Consider the following 21,355-nt stretch of genomic DNA (forward strand, 5'->3'; position numbering starts at 1 on the left):
CTTACAATATGTTTTTTTCATTTAACACAAATACCATAAACATTTTTCTATGTCATTAATATTCCTTTATATCACTTTTAGTAGCTGCATCATATATAACATCACATGGCTACACAAGAATTTAGACAAGAAAATCTAAAAATAGTAGTAAAGATCATAGATTTTAACTGGGCTTAAATTCTGAATCTGCCACTTATTAGCCTCATGACTTTGACCAAGATACTTAATGTCTCTGAATTCAATGTTTAAATCTATAAGAATAAGTGAGACAATTTGTGAGAAATTTAGTATACCATTTGGCAATAAGTAAATTAACAATAGATGCCACTATTTTATTTTATTTTTTCACAGTTATTAAGACTGTCATTACATTTATATCATTATTTCTAATTCTTTGCAGATTCCTATGATTAATTTCTAAATATAAATTTTTGGAAGTGGATTGTGGGGCCAAAGGTTATGTATTTTAAAGATTTTCAGTAAATTGTAAATTACTGTCCTAACAATTTACATTTGTACCAGCAGAACATATGTATATATATTCCCCTGCTCCTTTCTCCAACTTGCCAATATAAGGGAGACAGTCATATTTTGTTTATTTAATGCATATATGTCTTCGAATAGTTTGTTGATATTAAAAATATAATTAATGGTCATTTGTAGTTTTTTTGCAAATGTACAGTTTATATGCAACACACATTTTGTTTTCATTATGATGTTTGTCCCTTTCTTAACATTGGGGTTTTTTGTTTGTGTGTTTTTTGAATTTTTTTTTCAGTCCCAAAGGTGCTGTTAAAAATGAAATGTGCTCTTAAAAGCAACTTTTTAGTTTAATATTGTTATTTTTAGTATGACTCAGCCTCTGATGTGCTTATAACATTGGCCCTGCAACCTTGAAATTGTTTGTTATGCAGCCAAGTCTTCACAGTAAGGTCTGTGGGTGATTTACTGTAAGAGGGACTGGGAATTTCATGCCGCCCTAGTTGGCAAGTTCTCTGTTTCATTTTGTTCTTTTTCAAAAAAACTGTCATTACTGAGCCAGTGATTAAGAACGTAAATCCAAGTTTCCTTTGAAAATAATTTTATTGAGTTTAGATTTGGTAAGAACCATATTTTATAATCATTCATTCAACTTTATGTTTCATCCTCCAGTAAATCATCCTGAATTAGCCTCATCTATTATAGGTAAACTGGGATTACTCCCAGTTTAAAATTATATAATCAGAGACATCTCCAAATTAAATTGTAATTTTCAGGCCCCAGTTAAGTATAAAATCCTTTGCCTGGTGCTGAGATTCAGAGATGGGTAATCATTGTTTTAAATGAGCTTTCAACAGAGTGAGGAAGCAATTTGTCAAAGAGTGAATTTCCATAGCACAATGTACCAAGTTTTGTGGTGTAGGGCAAAATACAATAGGAGCATATAAGAAGAGACTGTCACCAAGATAAGGAATGCGAGGATGTCAAGGAAAAGTTTCACAGAAGAGGTGTCCTTCATACTAGGATTTGATAAAGAGTAGGCTTTTGACTAGAAGACAGTCAAGGAGAGAATATTGCCAGGGAAAGGAAAAGAATGAGTGAAGTACATGCTTGGGGAAAAGACAGGATGCATGCTTGGAATAAGAATCATAGAGTTTGGTTGAAGAAGACTGGATGTGGTAGGAGATTAACTCAAAAGGTGAACTGAGCCTAATCCTGGACTGCCTCTTCTTGAAACATCTCATATGTCATCTGAAGATTTTTCATGTTATTCTGTAGGTAATTAGGAGCTGGTTAAGGTTTGTGGCCTGGAGCCAGACTTGGTCAGCAATTCAGTATTATCAAAAAGATAGTTCTGACAGAATTATGAAGAATCATTATTTGAGAGATGAGGAAAAAATTGAGGCAGACAAATAAGGGGCAGTACAGTGCAGTAACCAACTGGAAGGAAAAGTGAAACCTGAAGGTCTGGGAAAGACAATGACAATGAAATAAAAGCGAGTATCAGAAAGGTCTTGTCCAATTGGGATCAAAGTTGCTTCACTGTTCATGGAATTATGTGAGAAACTATTGACTCATTCTAATCCCAAGATTCTGTGAGTTAGGCATCCATGACCACATGAGAACCCTACATTCCAGAGTAGAGCATTTCTCCACACGTGTAAGTACATATAAGAACACTTCAGATGTATCTATATGTATTTAAGACATGAAATCATCTCTCCCACTCCAGTTAACATATTGGTTGAAAGGGGGATGATCAAATCTATTTACTTGACTACAAACTAATTATGTGTTTTTGATGCGTCTCCAGTATGAAGACATGGTAGTACTTATCAGGGTCATTTCCCTAAATAGTTGTTATATATTCAGGGCCTTCATTTGTGCTTTATAAGACACTGAGTTTTAGTTTCTTTTCACTGAACACAGAATAAGATTTTAAAAGAAAGTTGAAAAATGAAACTATGAAAGAATAGGGAAGGAAAGGAAACCATATAATCAGATGACATGGTACAGAAGATACTGAATTGCTGGATTAAAATAGAAGATACCATATTGCTGAATAAATTCTCATTGTTTATCAAGTTCCAAGGAGTTTGTGTAGGTATAATTAAAGAAATATACTATGGAAGAAGTAGGCAGATAGTTAGTTAGACATATGGAGACCATTGGTGATTGCATGATGGCAAGTATGGCAAAAAGAAGAAAGAAAGAAAGAAAGAAAGAAAGAAAGAAAGAAAGAAAGAAAGAAAGAAAGAAAGAAAGAAAGAAAGAAAGAGAGAGAGAGAAAGAAAGAAAGAAAGAAAGAAAGAAAAGAAAAGGTATGCAAGTGAGAATATGCATTTTGCAACTTTTATAGATATCCCACACATCTTATCCCTAACAGGTAAGTGCATCATTACTTGTATTATTTTATTTACCAACTATTATATGTCACTTATATTCATTCAACTGAACCTTGTAACAACCCATGAAGTAGGTGCTTGTCTTATTTCCATTTTACAGATGGAAAAACACAGAAAAGGGGCAACACAGAGAAGTTAAGCAATTAGCCCACAGTCATACAGCTGATAAGTAGCAGGGCCAAGGACTCCAGGCAGTCTGACTCCAGAGTCCATGTTCTTAACACATTATGCTGCATTTCTAAAGTTGAAGGTGGGAGAGAAAGTAATGTTTTTTAATGCTATAGATTGATCTAGAAGAACCTCAATAGTATTTTGACAATTACTTGTGAAACTCATAAATGTAAATGCCAGCTAAAAGCTGTCATTTACATTTATAGTTGTTCATTTCCTTTATGGCTGATAGTTAATTCATTCAGATTGTTAGGTAACAAGGATGCAAAGATGAATTAGAAATGGTTGCTGCTTTCAAGAAACACATAGTCTAGAGGAAGAATAAAACTATACCAAATGGTTTAATAGAGAACAATAAGGACTGGGGTAACAATATACACAGGCTAGCATGTGAGCGCATTGAACAATTAAATCATAGGGTAACAAAGAAAGCTTCTCTGCATAAGTGTTATTTGTGTTGGATCTTGATGGATGAATAGAACTTAGAAATACAGGGAATGGCAGAGGCCAAGCAACAAATAAAGGAGAATGCAACACATTTGGGGAATTGCCAATTTTTCATTAGGACTGGGTTATCATGTATACCCAAGGAAGAAGTAGATGAGGTTAGAGACTTAGAGGCTAAACCCTGATTCTTACATGATAAATTGAGGAGCTTGACCCTTTCTCCTAAGCTGTAGGGAGAGAATTAAACCTTAATCAGGGAGGGGTGTGTGTGTTTTCTTGAGAAAATATGTTGACAAATATGAAGGACAGAATAGAGGATAAATGGATCAAATATACAGACATATTTTGAAACTATGCCAATATATAATCCAGGCAACAAATTAAGGAACTCTAAATTGAGGCAATGGCAATGTAAATGGATAAGAGGAGAAAAACTGAGAGGATATGTAGGATGTAGCATAGACAAGATAAAGATCGCATTGTTAGGGAGGGCATGACAGTGAGTTGTCCAGCAGAGTGGTGACCAAATCCTAGTTCAGGGACTAGCTGCATCAGAATGGCTTTTAAAAATAGATTCCTCATCTTCACCTCCATAAATTCTGACTTAGCAGGCCTGTAATAGCAACTAAAAATCTGTATACCTTGGAGGTTTATGAGTTTATTCTACAGTAAAAAGGATTGAGAACCATTACAATGCCTAAGTTTATGGGCTGGATGCCTAAGAGATAACTAATGTGATAATAAAAATTGCAAGAGATTTTTGGCTGAGGGGGAAAAATGATATGGACGAATTTACCTTTGAATAAAATTTGGGCTACTTAGGGGAAATCTGGATTGATCTAGGAATATAGATTTGGAACTCAAAAGAGATATTTTGTTTGAAAATAAATGGTGGTAGATAAAGCTATGAGTTTGGGAAGTCATCCCATAGAATATACAGAATAATGAAAAAGATAGCCTAAGGATGAGTAACCCTAAGAATGAGGAACACTGTTATTTTTCACAAGCATTTAGGGAGTGATTGGAGGAAGGAGTCTTCAGAGAGAGTTAAGAAGACAGGACTATTGTCATAGAAACCAGGGAGGGCAGAATTTCCATAGAAAGGAGAGGCCTACATGAACATATTGTAGACATTCAAATAAAGTAAATAAGAGCAGAAAAGTGCTCACTGATTTTTAAGATGGTGACCCTGGTGGCCTACAAGAGTAGATTTAGTTCCATAGTATAGAAGGAAGCCAAATGATGGTAAAATAAGAAGGAAAATGGGACACCTGGGTGGCTCAGCGGTTGAGTGTCTGCCTTTGGCCCAGGGCGTGATCCCAGAGTTCCGGGATCAAGTCCTGCATCAGGCTTCCTGCATGGAGCCTGCTTCTCCCTCTGCCTGTGTCTCTGCCTCTTTCTCTCTCTCTCTGTGTCTCTCATGAATAATAAATGAATAAATCTTTAAAAAAAGAAGGAAAAAAATGTAAGAAATTAGAAACCCTAAGTAAAGATGAATATTTTAAGAAACTTGTCAATCAAATTTCTTAATAACAGAAGAGAATAACAGCTACTAGGTTTAAGGGAAGATTTTTTTTTTTCTTTTTTAGAACTAGAAGAGGCATGAGCATGCTAAGGAGAAGAAATTGGTGAAGAAAAGAGATTGACAGATACCAGAGAGAGAGGACAATTAATGGGAGTAATTCTTTTAGGAAGACAGAGGTAATAGAGTCTAGAGTACAGTGGGAGGGATTAGCTTTAGATGGGAGAGGAAATACTTCCATTAAAATGAAAATACAGGTGAGATGGGAATGGATGCAAGTAAGACTTTGGTATGAGAGATAAAAGTTGAAGTTCTTGATGGTTCTGCTTGGTTTTTTTTTTTAAAGATTTTATTTATTTTATTATTTTAGAAAGAGCAAGAGAGTGTGCATGAGCAGGGGCAGGGGAGGAGCAGAGGGAGAGAATCTCAAGAAGAAACTGTGCTGAGTGTGAAGCCCATGTAGGGCTCTATCTCCTGACCCTGAGATCATGACCTGAGCCAAAACCAAGAATCCATCATTTAACAACTGAGCCACCCAAGAGCCTGATGGTCTGTTTTCTTAGTGATAGAGGAGAGCCTGTCTGCCTTGCTCAGGAAGATAATGTCTAACAGGTACCAACTTCCTCAGTAGATTTGATGGAATGCCTAGAGCAATATCTCTCATGTATACGGTTAAGTAGCCAAATGAAGAAATAGACAATTAAATGTTTATCATCAGATGATAATATATGCCCACAGAAGTAGAATAATGAAGTAGAATATGTGCTCATAGAAATAGAAATATGAAGTAGAAGTATGAAACCAATGTTCCGGTTTAAAGTGGACATTACAATGAAAAGATTGAATCAAAAAAGGCTGAAACACATTTATATTGAGGAACACATAATACAGTATTTTGCATTAAAGGATTAGTTTTTAGTTTATGCATAGCAGTTGAGATATACCATTGTATTAGACATGTCTGATGTTTCTTTGCTCTCAGTGTTTATTTGAAGAGATACAGCTAAGCCTTTGGTACCCTTGATATAATGATAAAAGCAAGCAAGGTAGTCTGTAATATTTCCTGACCTCTACTTTGTCCCAGGGCCATTTATCCATTAGAAACCACTGGCGCACTGCCAAAGACCTATGAAAACATTTGCAAACTGAAAAAAGTAGAAGCTTCAAAATATGTAAATGAATCTACAAAACTAAAATTAATAACATTCAGTCAATTTCATTAACAGTCAAATTTAGTATTCATAAAACTGTCATTGACACATAAAAATAATTTGTTGCTCAGGTTTTCTCACTTAAAAAAATCTCATGATATGCAGTGATTTGCTAGAAATCATATCATAGGCTAAGTAATTTACTTTAGCAAAATAATTTTAAATAAAAAATGTAATTCCTCTAAATTGCTGCTCTGTGTGTGTGTAAAATGTAATGATATGGTGAATCCTAAAATGTCTGATGTGATGTTGAAGATGTGTGACAAGTGAGAGGTTAGGAATCTTACTCTTTAAAAAAGACCTGCGTTCTGGTCCCTCTCACAAGTAAGCCATGTACCCCAGTAGTCCCTTGTATAACTTATCCCTTCTTCAAAATGGCAAACCCACTCACTTCAATAAGCTGGTTCTTACAGTTATTTGCTTTTCTATCCCTTATTGAGAAATAGAAACTTTTGTTCCCAATAAAAGAAATTTTGGTGAAAATATGGAAGCCTTCTCCACCCCCCTTGAACTCATATTATGCTTAAGGAAAACACAGAAACTAAAATTCCTTTAGTTGTTTTTAGGATATACGAGAGGAGTGGTTCCTGGATTGGAAAGGACAACACGTAGTGCCCAGATAATCTAGATTCTCTTCTAAAATCTGTCCCGTACTCTTCAATAGGAGACCCAGAAAGTCTGAGATACTCATAATTGTGCTAAGACCCTTGCCTATCCCCTCTCCAATCTGCAACGTCAGGGTATATGGTTTGTAACAAGGAACATTCTGCCTGCAGGTCCATGGCCCAGAAGAGTCCAAGAGTAGAAAAGACTGCTAAAAGAAACCAAGTGCTAAATATAATGAGCTTTTGGCATAGAGTCCTTGACCCTTGTCTTTGCATGTATTATTGCCTTTGTGAGATAATGATTGAATTATATAATATGGGAGAAATAGCATAGACATTTTTGAGCTCGAAAAAGAACCTTAGTGTTGACATTGGTGTTACTTAGAAATATCGATGAATTCAGTACTTTCTGTGAACCATACAATGTTTACATCTAAATGCCACCAAAGCCCATTCAAATCACTAAGCAAAAATATGGAGGGAGCTTTGGGTTAACATTCTGAGTTTTGCCTCTACTCTGCTCCTAGCTATTTGTGGTGCATTGAAAAGGTACTTTGTGTCCTGATGTATAACATTCAGGACCTCAAGCCTCATATGGACTGCCTGACCCCAGATGTAATTTTCAGCAATATTAATTGGCTAGAGAATATGGATTATTATGACAATAGGACTCAGCCAGCTTGGCAACTGCTCCTTCTGTGTGACTGATCACCTTCTAAGTGCTGTATTAAGAGTCTTGGATCATTGACCAATTTATCTTGAATGCAATTAACTATGCAAATGTGAACTCTTCACACTTACTTTCATTAAAATTATATCACAACAAAAAGAAAATAGATATAAATCAAGCCAGTGCCCTTGCTTCAAGTCTGAGTCACATTTGGTTCAACTCCCCTTTATCATGCATTTAAACATTCCTAAGGTCCACACATATCTGGGAGTTCTGATCATGTGAACTTCTGCCTAAAAACAACTTGGATTCTCTATAATCCCGTGATTTATTCCATGACCTATACAGTTCTGTTTTGTACCCCAAATAGTAATAAAAATGTGGGTCTCTTAACTTATACCTAAATAATCAATTTTATGTTTAAAATTTAATTATTTTGGAGATCTCTTTTTTACTTTTTAAATAGGAATTTACCGACTGAAAAATGACAGAAAAAATCTTAGAGAAGTTAGATATTCTGGATGAGCAGGAAAAGATACTCTTGGCCAGAAGAACAAAGGTTTGTAAATGAAAGCTTGAATTAAATTTAATCATTAAACTGTTATCATTTCAAATGTGAATGATTATCTTTACTTTTTAGTTAATGACACAGTAATATGGAGATATAAGCTAATTTGTAAAAAGTAAATAATTATATTAGTTCAAAAAGTTATCTATGTAAGTATACACTAAGAATTAATTAGATATACAAGGTAACTTTTGGATAGCTGCCATATTTTTTTCTTTCAAGATCTTATTTAAATTCAAGTTAGTTAACATATAGTGTATTATTAGTTTCACAATATGGTTCAGTGATTCATCAGTTGCATATAACACCCAGTACTCATTACAACAAGTGCCCTCATTAGTGCCCATCACCCACTTACCCCATCCACCTCCGCCTCCCCTTCAGCAACCCTTAGTTTGTTCCCTATAGTTAAGATCCTCTTATGGTTTGCCTCCCTCTCTGTTTTTCTTATTTTATTTTTCCTTCCCTTCCCTTATGCTCATCTGTTTTGTTTCTTAAATTCCACATATGAGTGAATATTCCACATATTTGTTTTTCTCTGACTTATTTTGCTTAGCATAATATACACTCTAGCTCCATTTGCATTATTGCAAATGGTAAGATCTCATTCTTTTTGATGGCTGGGTAATATTCCAGTGTGCGTGTGCATGTGTGTGTGTCTGTGTCACATCTTTTTTCTTTTTAAAGATTTTATTTATTCATTCATGAGACACACACACACACAGAGGCAGAGACAGAGACAGAGAGAGAGAGAGAGGAGAGAGAGAGGGAGGCAGAGACACAGGCAGAGGGAGAAGCAGGCTCCTTGCAGGAAGCCCATTGTGGTACTTGATCCTGGAACTCTGGGCTCACGCCCTAAGCCAAAGGCAGATGCTCAACCCCTGAGCCACCCAGGCATGCCAGTTCTATCATATTTTAAATCCATGTACATTCAGGTAGCGAATTGGTAACTAGAATCTAATTGATTGTGGAGTTTTGCCTAAGATTATTATAATGCCTTCAGCTCATAGGTTTGCACAAAGGTGACATTAGCTTCTTAAATAAAGGGGAATTGATTTCAGAAATGTTACCTACTCACCAATTTATAATCAATAAAATTTATAAAGCACGAATCATATAAAATTCTTAGAATACTACCAGTATCTCAGTTAATATTTATGGGAAGCTTACTATGTGCCAGATGCTATACTAGAAACTTCTAATGACGTATCTCATTTCACCCTTCATCTTTTATTAATCTGTAATCTTTAATTAGTATCTATGGGAAAGGTATTAACTTCAGTTTAGAAATGATAAAACTCAAAAAATTACATGATTTTCCCAATATTATACAATTATTAACTATTAATAAAATGAAAACCATTTCTCTTTGATATAAAGATTTGGTAAAATGTACACTAAATTGAAATGGAGTCTCTAATTGAAATGGAGTTAAATTCAATAAGAAATTACTAAATGAGATCATGAACCTATTATAGATAAATATCGAATAAAAGAGCTTGATGAATGTTTTATTTTAAAAGTATACAGTTTCTTGGGGGGTTTGGGTGGTTCAGCTGGTTAAGTATGTGATTCTGCACTGAGCATGGAATCTGCTTCAGATTTTTTCTCTCCCTCTCCTTTTGCCCCTCCCCCCTGTGTGCACACTTAAAAAAAAGGCAAAAAAAGGGCAGACACTTAACCTCTGAGCAACCCAGGTGTCCCTCACATCTTTATTCATTCATCAGTGGATGCGCCTTTGGGCTCTTTCCATATTTTGGCCCTTGGATAGAGACCAAATTATATTAGGTCATAATATATCTAAGGTGATTAAGATAAAAAAAACAAATAGGCAGTCAAATAGTAAATGTGACTCCTATAGTTGTCTTTAATATGATAAACATAAAAAGCTATTTAATTGGTTTATTAAAAGGAAAAAAATTGGTATAGTTAGCAAATTAAAAATAAAGGTCATAAAAATTTAAGTAAAAAAGGTGAGAGTTTCATAAAATTCAATATAAAATATTAATGAAGAATATAGTTTTGGGGGCACCTGGATGGCTCAGTTGGTTGAGTGTCCAACTCTTGGTTTCAGCTCAGGTCATGACCCCGGGGTGGGGGTGTCTAGCCCCACAGCTGGGCTTCCTGCTTAGTGAGGAATCTTTTTCCCTTCTCCCTCTGCTTCTCCTCCTCCTGCTTGCATTCTCTCTCTCTCTCTTTTTCTCTCTCTCAAATAAATAAGTCTTTTTAAAAAAGAATGTAGTTTTCAAAAATAAGATTCTTAGCACATATGAACACTTTAATTTGGTTACACAAAGACTTGCAAAATAATATAACAATGTGAGTTAATCAGGCATAAAGAGCTTAGAGTCTGAGAGATCATGGAAAATAGCAGAGAGGAGCTCTAAAGTGATTGGACATATTTGTGAACCTGAAAATGAAAATGTTGATGCTTGAATAATAACTTGATTTTCAGTGTTTTTCATAATCGTTTCCTTTTATTCAGAAAATAAAGTTGAGAAATATTGGGAAAAAACAATAAATTATTGTTACCCAAATTTTGAAATAGCAAACCAGGAGTAACATACTAAAGCTACCATATTGGACTTACGCACTTCAAAGTTCATTCCTTTTTAATTTTTTGTTTAAAATGAAATGAAATGTACTTTAGGAAATATAGTTAGAGATAAATCTGTTTAATTGCTCCTGAAATTTCCTTTTATATGAATTTTAAGTTATTATTAGTCATAATAATTCTTACCTTTTACTAAGAGCTTCCTTTGTGCAAAGCGTTTCCATACATTTTCTCATTTTGTGTTACTATGCCAATTTTATGTGTTACTGATCAAGTGTTCTCTGGAAATTCTTTTGAAAGGATATATAATGAAAATTTAAAACTTTTCTTATTTTTAAATTATAATAATTAAAACATGCTTTTGGAAATAACATACAGATATGTATAAAAATTATACTTAAAGAAAATTACATAAAGGAAAATTGTCTTTGGCCTCTTCAGCTGTTTCCTCTTGAAGCAAACAACATTTAGCAGTTTGGGTTTATCCATCCACATCCTATTACATGTTCCTACAAAGATATACAAATACTATATATGTGTGTATAAATTTATTTATCTTTACATATACTCATACATAAATATGCAGGTACACATATGAGCACATACGTATATTTATGAAGGTGAATTGTCCCTATTTGCTTTTTTGATGACCAAAAGATGAGATAACAATATATAAATCACTTTGGTAATTGTCTCTTTATTTTTAAAATTTTTTTATTTTGAAATAATTATCAATTCATAGGAAGTTGCAGAAGTACTACAAAGAGTCCCAATTCCTTTTCATCCAGGTGCCCCCAGTGCTGACATCTTATATGGGTAGTGTACAATATCAAAATTAGTTTGAATCCCACCCTATGTTAACATTGGTATCTTACTGTTAACCCGTCTACAGAGTTTATTTAGTTTTCACCATTTTTAACCTGTATTCATCTGTGTGTAGAGTTTTATTGATTTCATCCCATAGTAGATTTGTGTGATCACTACCAAAATCAGGGTCAGCATATCTCCATCACCAAAAAAGAACTTCCTCAAGTTACTTCTCTGTATCTGTATCTATACCCCCACACCATTCCTCATCTGTCCTTGGCAATGGCTAATCTGTTCTCCATCTTTATAACGGTAGTTTTGAGAATATTATATAAATGAAATCATTCAGTATGTGAAATTTTGAGATTGACTTTTCACTAAGCATAATGCCCTTGAGGCACATCTAAGTTTCTACATGAATCAATAGCTTTATTATTATAAATAATATATAAATTTTATTGCGGAGTAGTATGCCATTATATGGATGTACAGAGTTTCAACCACTCACCCATTGACAGACATTGGGGTTGTTTTCAATATTTTGCTTTTAAAAATAAAGCTGCGGGATCCCTGAGTGGCGCAGTGGTTTGGCGCCGTGGTTTGGTGCCTGCCTTTGGCCCAGGGCGCGATCCTGGAGACCGGGGATCGAATCCCACATCGGGTTCCCGGTGCATGGAGCCTGCTTCTCCCTCTGCCTGTGTTTCTGCCTCTCTCTCTCTCTCTCTGTGTGTGACTATCATAAAATAAATAAATACAGCTGCTTGTAAAAAAGTTGCAAATTGAACCCCAATTTTAAAAAAAGCTGCAAATATGCAGCCTGCTTTGCATATTTTTGTATACAGGTTTTCGTATGAATGTAAGTTTTCATTTCTCTTGGGTGAATGCCCAAGAATGTAATTGTTGGTGCAATTTCTGTCTCTTAAACTCAACAAGGTTAAGGCCACAAGGCTTGATGGGAGTTCTCCCTCCCTGTGTCTCCGTGTGGAAACTGCCTCCAGTAAGTAAGCTGAGCTATTGTGGGATTTACCTCATTTGTTTCCATTTTCCTGGGGATTATGGTTCCTTTCCACCCCCTTCCTGTTTTCTAATGCCTAATTACAGTAGTTTTCATATGTTTTGTCTGATTTTCTAGTTGTTTACAGCAGGAGGGCAATTCCTGTAAGTGCTTAATCCTTCACTGGCAGAAGCAGAAGTTCCTATCCTTTGACTTGCTTTCAAATTTTTCATCACTTTATTCCTCTGTGCAGTGCTGAGAGATTTTTTTTGAAAAGATTTTGGCTCCTTAGCTAACTCTTTAGCTATACCCCTTTTCCCTCTTCAGTCCATCTATATAAATATTTGAACACAGTCTTTTGATTGCTTTCTTAACTCTATTTCTGGCTCATGCAGCTAGACAAATGTTGGAGTGATTTACCACATTTGTGGAAACAGCAAGAGTAGCAGGTTGGAGACCATCTTGCTCTCCTTCCAATAACTCTATGTATCAGTATTGTCTTTGCCTAATTTATAGGTCATTCTTAAATTCTAAATTTTAGAATTAGGAGGGAACCTTCATAGTCATCTAGTTCAAAGTCCCCTCATTTCATGGATGGGAAAAGAGCAGCTCAGGTCAGACAGCAACGGCATAAAAAGTGTTGGTACACAAGGCCCCTAGTTTTCAATCTGTAATATTTCTCCATTATTGACTGGCACATAGATTCTCTGTGAGTGCATAAAATGAGACTAATTTTCTTCCTTTCCACACAGGATTTTCCCGATATGAAAAGTGCTCATTTTTTCACAATGTTGTACTTTGGTTTTGCCACAGAAAAACAGGCTTCAGAGTCAAGGAAAAAAAAAGACTTTGGTTACACCCCTGACATTTGACTTTCAGTTGGAATTTGAAGAGGATATTGTTCCATCCACATCTAAGAAAGTACCCAGGATCACAGAAGACAAGTCATATAGTATTAAAAAACCAAAAAGGTAACCATCCTAACTACTTTCCATTTGGAGTTTTAAAAGCATTGCTGTAGATTTGTCTTAGATTATGTAATCTGTATTTAATGTAAGCTTGGTCAAACACAGGTATGTTTCATAGTGCTTATGAGTTGCAATATATTTAATCAGCATTCTGATTATTCATATTTCGTAAAATGTTTATTATAGTATTTTACTATTATAGATGATTAGATACTAATTACAATTCTCAATTTTTAAAGAAAGACTTCTTGAATTCTATTACATTGCCCCAAATTAATGTCAAGATTTATTTCAAACTTTAGATCAATAGACTGCCAAAAGAAGTCCACCTAGAAAACCAAGTAAGCCAGTTTCTCTGTGTACTTACAAGGGGTAGCCTGAATATGTCCTACTTGGTTTTTCACTGGTATTTGTGTGCATAATGCCATATGATTTTTCCAAGCATCAGAAATGGAGATGAGAGCCCAGACAAAAGAAATAATAAGATGTAGAATCAGTAGAATTTCAGTCATACATTGGTGCTAAAGTGGACACTGTTCTTACCCCCACTTATTCTGCATAACCATTCAGTGTATTCAGTGCAGTTTTACAGATGAAAAGTTCATGTTGGTGAGGTTAAATAACTTGCCCAAGGTCACACAGATAAGTGGCCCAAACGGGATTTAAACTCCAGCAGTGCCATTTCAGAGCCTGTGCTCTTTAACACCATCCACCCCATTCTTAATGTAGAATGACTTGTGGCTTTGGGGCTTGGTGACTAGGTACATTATGACACTTTGTACTTAGAGAACATAGGATGCAAAGCAGATTGAGGTGGATAAGAGGATTAGAGTAAGAAGAGCTGAGTTTTATTTAGATATATTAAGCTTTAGATGTCTGTGGAATATTCAGGAGGAGGGCATTCTTCTTTCAGGAAGCAACCCATTCTTGCAATGAGTCCTCTTTAGCTGTTACAAAATGATTTGCTTAAATAACAGCATGAGGCAGAAAGTTTCTGTCCTTGTGTCAACAATGATATCCTGGTTATATTGGTTATATTGGATAGTTTCAGTTCTTGTGTCAACAATGATATCCTGGTTATATTGGTTATATTGGATAGTTTCAGTTCCTCCATATTTTGAGATGCAGTTCCTGATCTCATAAATTATGGTAATTATAATTTAGGCTACTGATCTCCACCAGTAGCTCGCAAACCTCATTCCTACACCGAGCCAAGATGTCAGCTCTAATTAACACAGCTTTCACCTTAGCCTAAGCTTTATGTCAAAACCTATCTGACCTGAACCAGTGACTTTCTGGCTACTGCAGGCTTCTTTCATTTTTTACCTCTAGCCCCTTCCCTATTCAAAGTGTGGTCTTCTATCCAGTGTGGTCTTCTATCCAACATCTTGTCACTCTAGAACTTGTTGGAAATGCAGAATGTCTGACCCCCCCTCTCAGACAGAAGCTGCAATTAACAAGATCCCTTAGGTGATTCCTGTGAACACTAGCGATAGAGATGCACTGCTTTAGCCCAGTGGGTCTCAAACATGGAGAACTCCTTAAAACACTGATTTCTGGTCTGCACTTGCAGAGTTTTTGATTCAGTAGGTCTGGCTGAGGCAGGCCTGATAATTTGCACATCTAGTAAGTCTCCAGGTAATGCTGGTACTACTGGTCCCAGGACCATCCTTTGTGTCTCTGCTCTAGCTTATGTGCTACTCTAATTTTGCTGCCCAACACCAACATCTGTTCATTCTGGTTTTTTCCTTGGTTTGCTGAATATCATATCAACTCTCAGTCTGGTGCTGTGAGCACCTAATTGGTGAAATCTGCCCAGGTTTATTTGTAGCTGATCTTTGCTTTTAGAGTAGTAGGTGTTTTTTTTGTTTTGTTTTGTTTTGTTTTGTTTTGTTTTTTTAAGATTTTATTTATTTACTCATGTGAGAGACACAGACAGAGAGGCAGAGATATACGCAGAGGGAGAAGCAGGCTCCATGCAGGGGAGCCTGATGCGGGACAGATCCCAGGACTCCACGGACATCTAAAGCTTAATGGCAATCATCTGAGCTGAAAGCAGAGGCTGAGCCACCCAGGTGCCCCTCAGAGTAGTAGTTTTTAACACACCTACATACTAGTATTGCCTGGGGAGCTTTAAAATAATTGGATTTTACGTTAATTAGTTTGGAATGCAGCCCAGGCTTGACTATTCTTAAGATTCCCCAGATGATTCTTACATAAAGCTAAAATTGAGAACCATTCTAATTCTTAGGGCTTCTTTCTCAGTTACTCCCAGAGACATGTTTTCCATGTTACTATTAGTTCAGGATTTTTGCATTTTTCTTGGGTAAAAGGGAATTGATAAAATATTAAAAATATCTCTTGATTAATCTGTATGTCATCTCTAAGATTTCTCCGTAAACACCAAACCTACTCTTCTCTGCAATTTTTCATAATTGGACCTTTTACAGAAGAGTCATACTCATTTTAGCAAAAATAGTAATCCCTTTAAAAAATCATCTCTCAAATAAATAAATAAATCTGAAATAATAAATAAATAAATGTTTTTTAAAAAATTGAATAGGAAAACAAAAATAGAATACAAATGAAAATTGGATTGATAATCTAGAAGGTCAAGTAGAGGCATAATCTTGAGAAAATACAAAAAAAATGAAATGGAAATCAGATTGAAAAGAGATACATAGTAGGGTTTCAGAATATTTGACCTGTAAATATATACTTAATACATAAGTACTTAATACATAAATATATACTTAATACATACTAGGGTTTCATGATATTTGACCCATAAACATATACTACATAATAAGGAAATAAAGAAATATTAGGAAAAAATTCTCTTTTTTAAAAGACATACTTGAATTTTCCAATCAAAAGGGTTACCAAGTGTGACTTAAAGTAAAATTATTTGATTATTTAATTCCAAAGGCAGAAAAAAATTGGTTAATTACAAAGGAAAGGAAATCAAATGAATTTCATATGTCTCATCTACATCTAGAAAATAACCATCTTCAAGTTTTGAACAGAAAAGTAATCCAGGAATCCTGTATCTGGATGAATCATCATTTATTGATTTTTATTTTTTATTTTTTTGAATCATCGTTTATTTATGAGAACAAAAGATAGACAAATTTGGGGGTAAGAAAAACTTTAGAAGGTAATATGCCTATGTATTCTTTCTGAGGGATTTACCTGGAAAAATATTTTATCCAAATTAAAATTAAATATAATTAAAATAAAGAAAATTTTGAGAAAGTAGTCAAACAACTATCTTTTACAAAAGTACCACCTTTAAGCTATGTCAGAGGTTAGTTTCTTCAAAGTTTCAAAGAACTATTTAAGTGGTTTCTCAGCATAGACAAAGGTGGAATAGTTTCAAAACATGTCTTCAATTCTCAAGTCTGAGCACAAGGACATAAAACCATTGCTGAATCTCACAAATATAGATTTTTTTAAAGCTTAAAATATAAAATAGTAGCTTAATTGGTTCATTTGTCTATTTTCAAATCAGGAACATGTAACATAAAACAATTTTATATTTTTCCAATTTTACTCTGATCACTTTTGGTTAGTAAAAGTCTATCCAGGGGGAGGGGCCAGATGGCGGAAGAGTAGGGTCCCCAAATCACCTGTCCCCAACAAATTACCTAGAAAACCTTCAAATCATCCTGAAAATCTACGAATTCGGCCTGAGATTTAAAGAGAGACCAGCTGGAATGCTACAGTGAGAAGAGTTCGCTCTTCTATCAAGGGACAGGCAGGGATCCCTGGGTGGCCCAGCGGTTTAGCGCCTGCCTTTGGCCCAGGGCGCGATCCTGGAGACCAGGGATCGAATCCCACATCGGGTTCCCGGTTCATGGAGCCTGCTTCTCCCTCTGCCTGTGTCTCTGCCTCTCTCTCTGCCTCTCTCTCTCTCTCTCTGTGTGTGTGTGTGACTATCATAAAAAAAAAAAAAAAAAGTTTATTAAAAAAAAAAAAAAAAAGGGACAGGCAGAGGCCGGGAGGGCCCAGGACAGCAAGGACGCTCCTGCCTGGAACTGAGCAGATCAGCGGCCCCGCCCGGGAGCCTCCAGGCCCTGCAGACAGAGAGCCCCGGAGCTACTGCGGGAGCTGACTCCAGGGTCCCAGAGCTGCCCCCGCCACTGTGGCTTCCTCCCGGGGCCTCCCGGGGTAAACAACCCCCACTGAGCCCTGCACCAGGCAGGGGCAGAGCAGCTCCCCCAAGTGCTAACACCTGAGAATCAGCACAGCAGGCCCCTCCCTCAGAAGACCAGCGAGACGGACCAGGCCCAGGGGAAGTCAAGGGACTTAAAGTGTACAGAATCGGAAGATACTCCCCCGTGTTTTTTTGTTTTTGTTTTGTTTTGTGCTTTTTTTTCTTTCTTTCTTCTTGATTTCTGATTGCTTCCCCCACCCCACCCCACCCCTTTTTTTTCCTCCTTTCTTTCTTTTTCTTTCTCTTTTTCTTCTCTTTCCCCCCCTTTTTTTTTCTTCTTTCTCTTTTTTCTTTTTCTCTTTTCTTTCCTTCTCTCTCTTTTTCTCCTTTTCCCAATACAACTTTTTTTTGGCCACTCTGCACTGAGCAAAATGACTAGAAGGAAAACCTCACCTCAAAAAAAAAAAAAAAAAAAGAATCAGAAACAGCCCTCTCTCCCACAGAGTTACAAAATCTGGATTACAATTCAATGTCAGAAAGCCAATTCAGAAGCACTATTATACAGCTACTGGTGGCTCTAGAAAAAACCATAAAGGACTCAAGAGACTTCATGACTGCAGAATTTAGATCCAATCAGGCAGAAATTAAAAATCAATTAAATGAGATGCAATCCAAGCTAGAAGTCCTAACGACAAGGCTTAACGAGGTGGAAGAACGAGTGAGTGACATAGAAGACAAGTTGATGGCAAAGAGGGAAACTGAGGAAAAAAGAGACAGGCAATTAAAAGACCATGAGGATAGATTAAGGGAAATAAATGACAGCCTGAGGAAGAAAAACCTACGTTTAATTGGGGTTCCCGAGGGCGCCGAAAGGGACAGAGGGCCAGAATATGTATTTGAACAAATCCTAGCTGAAAACTTTCCTAATCTGGGAAGGGAAACAGGCATTCAGATGCAGGAAATAGAGAGATCCCCCCATAAAATCAACAAAAACCGTTCAACACCTTGACATTTAATAGTGAAGCTTGCAAATTCCAAAGATAAGGAGAAGATCCTTAAAGCAGCAAGAGAAAAAAAGTCCCTGACTTTTATGGGGAGGAATATTAGGGTAACAGCAGACCTCTCCACAGAGACCTGGCAGGCCAGAAAGGGCTGGCAGGATATATTCAGGGTCCTAAATGAGAAGAACATGCAACCAAGAATACTTTATCCAGCAAGGCTCTCATTCAAAATGGAAGGAGAGATAAAGAGCTTCCAAGACAGGCAGGAACTGAAAGAATATGTAACCTCTAAACCAGCTCTGCAAGAAATTTTAAGGGGGACTCTTAAAATTCCCCTTTAAGAAGAAGTTCAGTGGAACAATCCACAAAAACAAGGACTGAATAGATATGATGACACTAAAGTCATATCTGTCAATAGTAACTCTGAACGTGAACGGGCTTAATGAACCCATCAAAAGGCGCAGGGTTTCAGACTGGATAAAAAAGCAGGACCCATCTATTTGCTGTCTACAAGAGACTCATTTTAGACAGAAGGACACATACAACCTGAAAATAAAGGTTGGAGAACCATTTACCATTCAAATGGTCCTCAAAAGAAAGCAGGGGTAGCCATCCTTATATCAGATAAATTAAAATTTACCCCGAAGACTATAGTGAGAGATGAAGAGGGACACTATCTCATACTCAAAGGATCTATCCAACAAGAGGACTTAACAATCCTCAATATATATGCCCCAATGTGGGAGCTGCCAAATATTTAAACCAATTAATAACCAAACTGAAGAAATACTTTGATAATAATACACTTATACTTGGTGACTTCAATCTAGCTCTTTCTATACTAGATAGGTCTTCTAAGCACAACATATCCAAAGAAACGAGAGCTTTAAATGATACACTGGACCAGATGGATTTCACAGATATCTACAGAACTTTACATCCAAACTCAACTGAATACACATTCTTCTCAAGTGCACATGGAACTTTCTCCAGAATAGACCACATACTGGGTCACAAATTGGGTCTGAACAGATACCAAAAGATCGGGATAGTCCCCTGTATATTCTTAGACCATAATGCCTTGAAATTAGAACTTAATCACAACAAGAAGTTTGGAAGGACCACAAACACGTGGAGGTCAAGGACCATCCTGCTAAAAGATGAAAAGGTCAACCAGGAAATTAAGGAAGAATTAATAAGATTCATGGAAACTGATGAGAATGAAGATACAACCGTTCAAAATCTTTGGGATGCAGCAAAAGCAGTCCTGAGGAGGAAATACATCGCAATACAAGCATCCATTCAAAAACTGGAAAGAACTCAAATTCAAAAGCTCACCTTACACATAAAGGAACTAGAGAAAAAGCAACAAATGGACCCCACCCCCAGCAGAAGAAGAGAATTAATTAAAATTCGAGCAGAACTAAATGAAGTCGAGACCAAAAGAACTGTGGAACAGATCAACAGAACCAGGAGTTGGTTCTTTGAAAGAATTAATAAGATAGATAAACCATTAGCCAACCTTATTAAAAAGAAGAGAGAGAAGACTCAAATTAATAAAATCATGAATGAAAAAAAAAAATAAAATCATGAATGAGAAAGGAGAGATCACTACCAACACCAAGGAAATACAAACGACTTTAAAAACATATTATGAACAGCTGTACGCCAATAAATTAGGAAATCTAGAGAAATGGATGCATTCCTGGAAAGCCACAAACTACCAAAACTGGAGCAGGAAGAAATAGAAAACCTGAACAGGCCAATAACCAGGGAGGAAATTGAAGCAGTCATCAAAAACCTCCCAAGACACAAGAGTCCAGGGCCAGATGGCTTCCCAGGGGAATTCTATCAAACGTTTAAAGAAGAAATCATACCTATTATACTAAAGCTGTTTGGAAAGATAGAAAGAGATGGAGTACTTCCAAATTCGTTCTATGAGGCCAGCATCACCTTAATTCCAAAACCAGACAAAGATCCCACCAAAAAGGAGAATTACAGACCAATATCCCTGATGAACATGGATGCAAAAATTCTCAACCAGATACTAGCCAATAGGATCCAACAACACATTAAGAAAATTATTCACCATGACCAAGTAGGATTTATCCCTGGGACACAAGGCTGGTTCAACACTCGTAAAACCATCAATGTGATTCATCATATCAGCAAGAGAAAAACCAAGAACCATATGATCCTCTCATTAGATGCAGAGAAAGCATTTGACAAAATACAGCATCCATTCCTGATCAAAACCCTTCAGAGTGTTGGGATAGAGGGAACTTTCCTCGACATCTTAAAAGCCATTTACGAAAAGCCCACAGCAAATATCATTCTCAATGGGGAAGCACTGGGAGCCTTTCCCCTAAGATCAGGAACAAGACAGGGATGTCCACTCTCACCACTGCTGTTCAACATAGTTCTGGAAGTCCTCGCCTCAGCAATCAGACAACAAAAAGACATTAAAGGCATTCAAATTGGCAAAGAAGAAGTTAAACTCTCCCTCTTCGCTGATGACATGATACTCTACATAGAAAACCCAAAAGCCTCCACCCCAAGATTGCTAGAACTCATACAGCAATTTGGTAGCGTGGCAGGATACAAAATCAATGCCCAGAAATCAATGGCATTTCTATACACTAACAATGAGACTGAAGAAAGAGAAATTAAGAAGTCAATCCCATTTACAATTGCACCCAAAAGCATAAGATACCTAGGAATAAACCTAACCAAAGAGGTAAAAGATCTATACCCTAAAAACTATAGAACACTTCTGAAAGAAATTGAGGAAGACAC

The 21,355-nt window shown here is 36.3% G+C and overlaps 1 protein-coding gene across 1 annotated transcript in view; it reads left to right on the top strand.

Moving 5' to 3' along the window:
• The first annotated feature begins 7,982 nt into the window (after positions 1-7,982).
• C12H1orf141 (chromosome 12 C1orf141 homolog) overlaps positions 7,983-21,355 on the top strand; it is a 36,177-nt gene continuing 22,804 nt past the window's right edge. Inside the window, exons 1-2 of the mRNA XM_072730615.1 lie at positions 7,983-8,070; positions 13,248-13,405. Coding sequence (XP_072586716.1) covers positions 7,996-8,070; positions 13,248-13,405 — 233 coding nt within the window. The 5' untranslated portion in view covers positions 7,983-7,995. The remainder of the gene's footprint in view (positions 8,071-13,247; positions 13,406-21,355) is intronic.

Source organism: Vulpes vulpes, chromosome 12 (genome assembly GCF_048418805.1).
Source record: "Vulpes vulpes isolate BD-2025 chromosome 12, VulVul3, whole genome shotgun sequence".
Taxonomy (NCBI): domain Eukaryota; kingdom Metazoa; phylum Chordata; class Mammalia; order Carnivora; family Canidae; genus Vulpes; species Vulpes vulpes.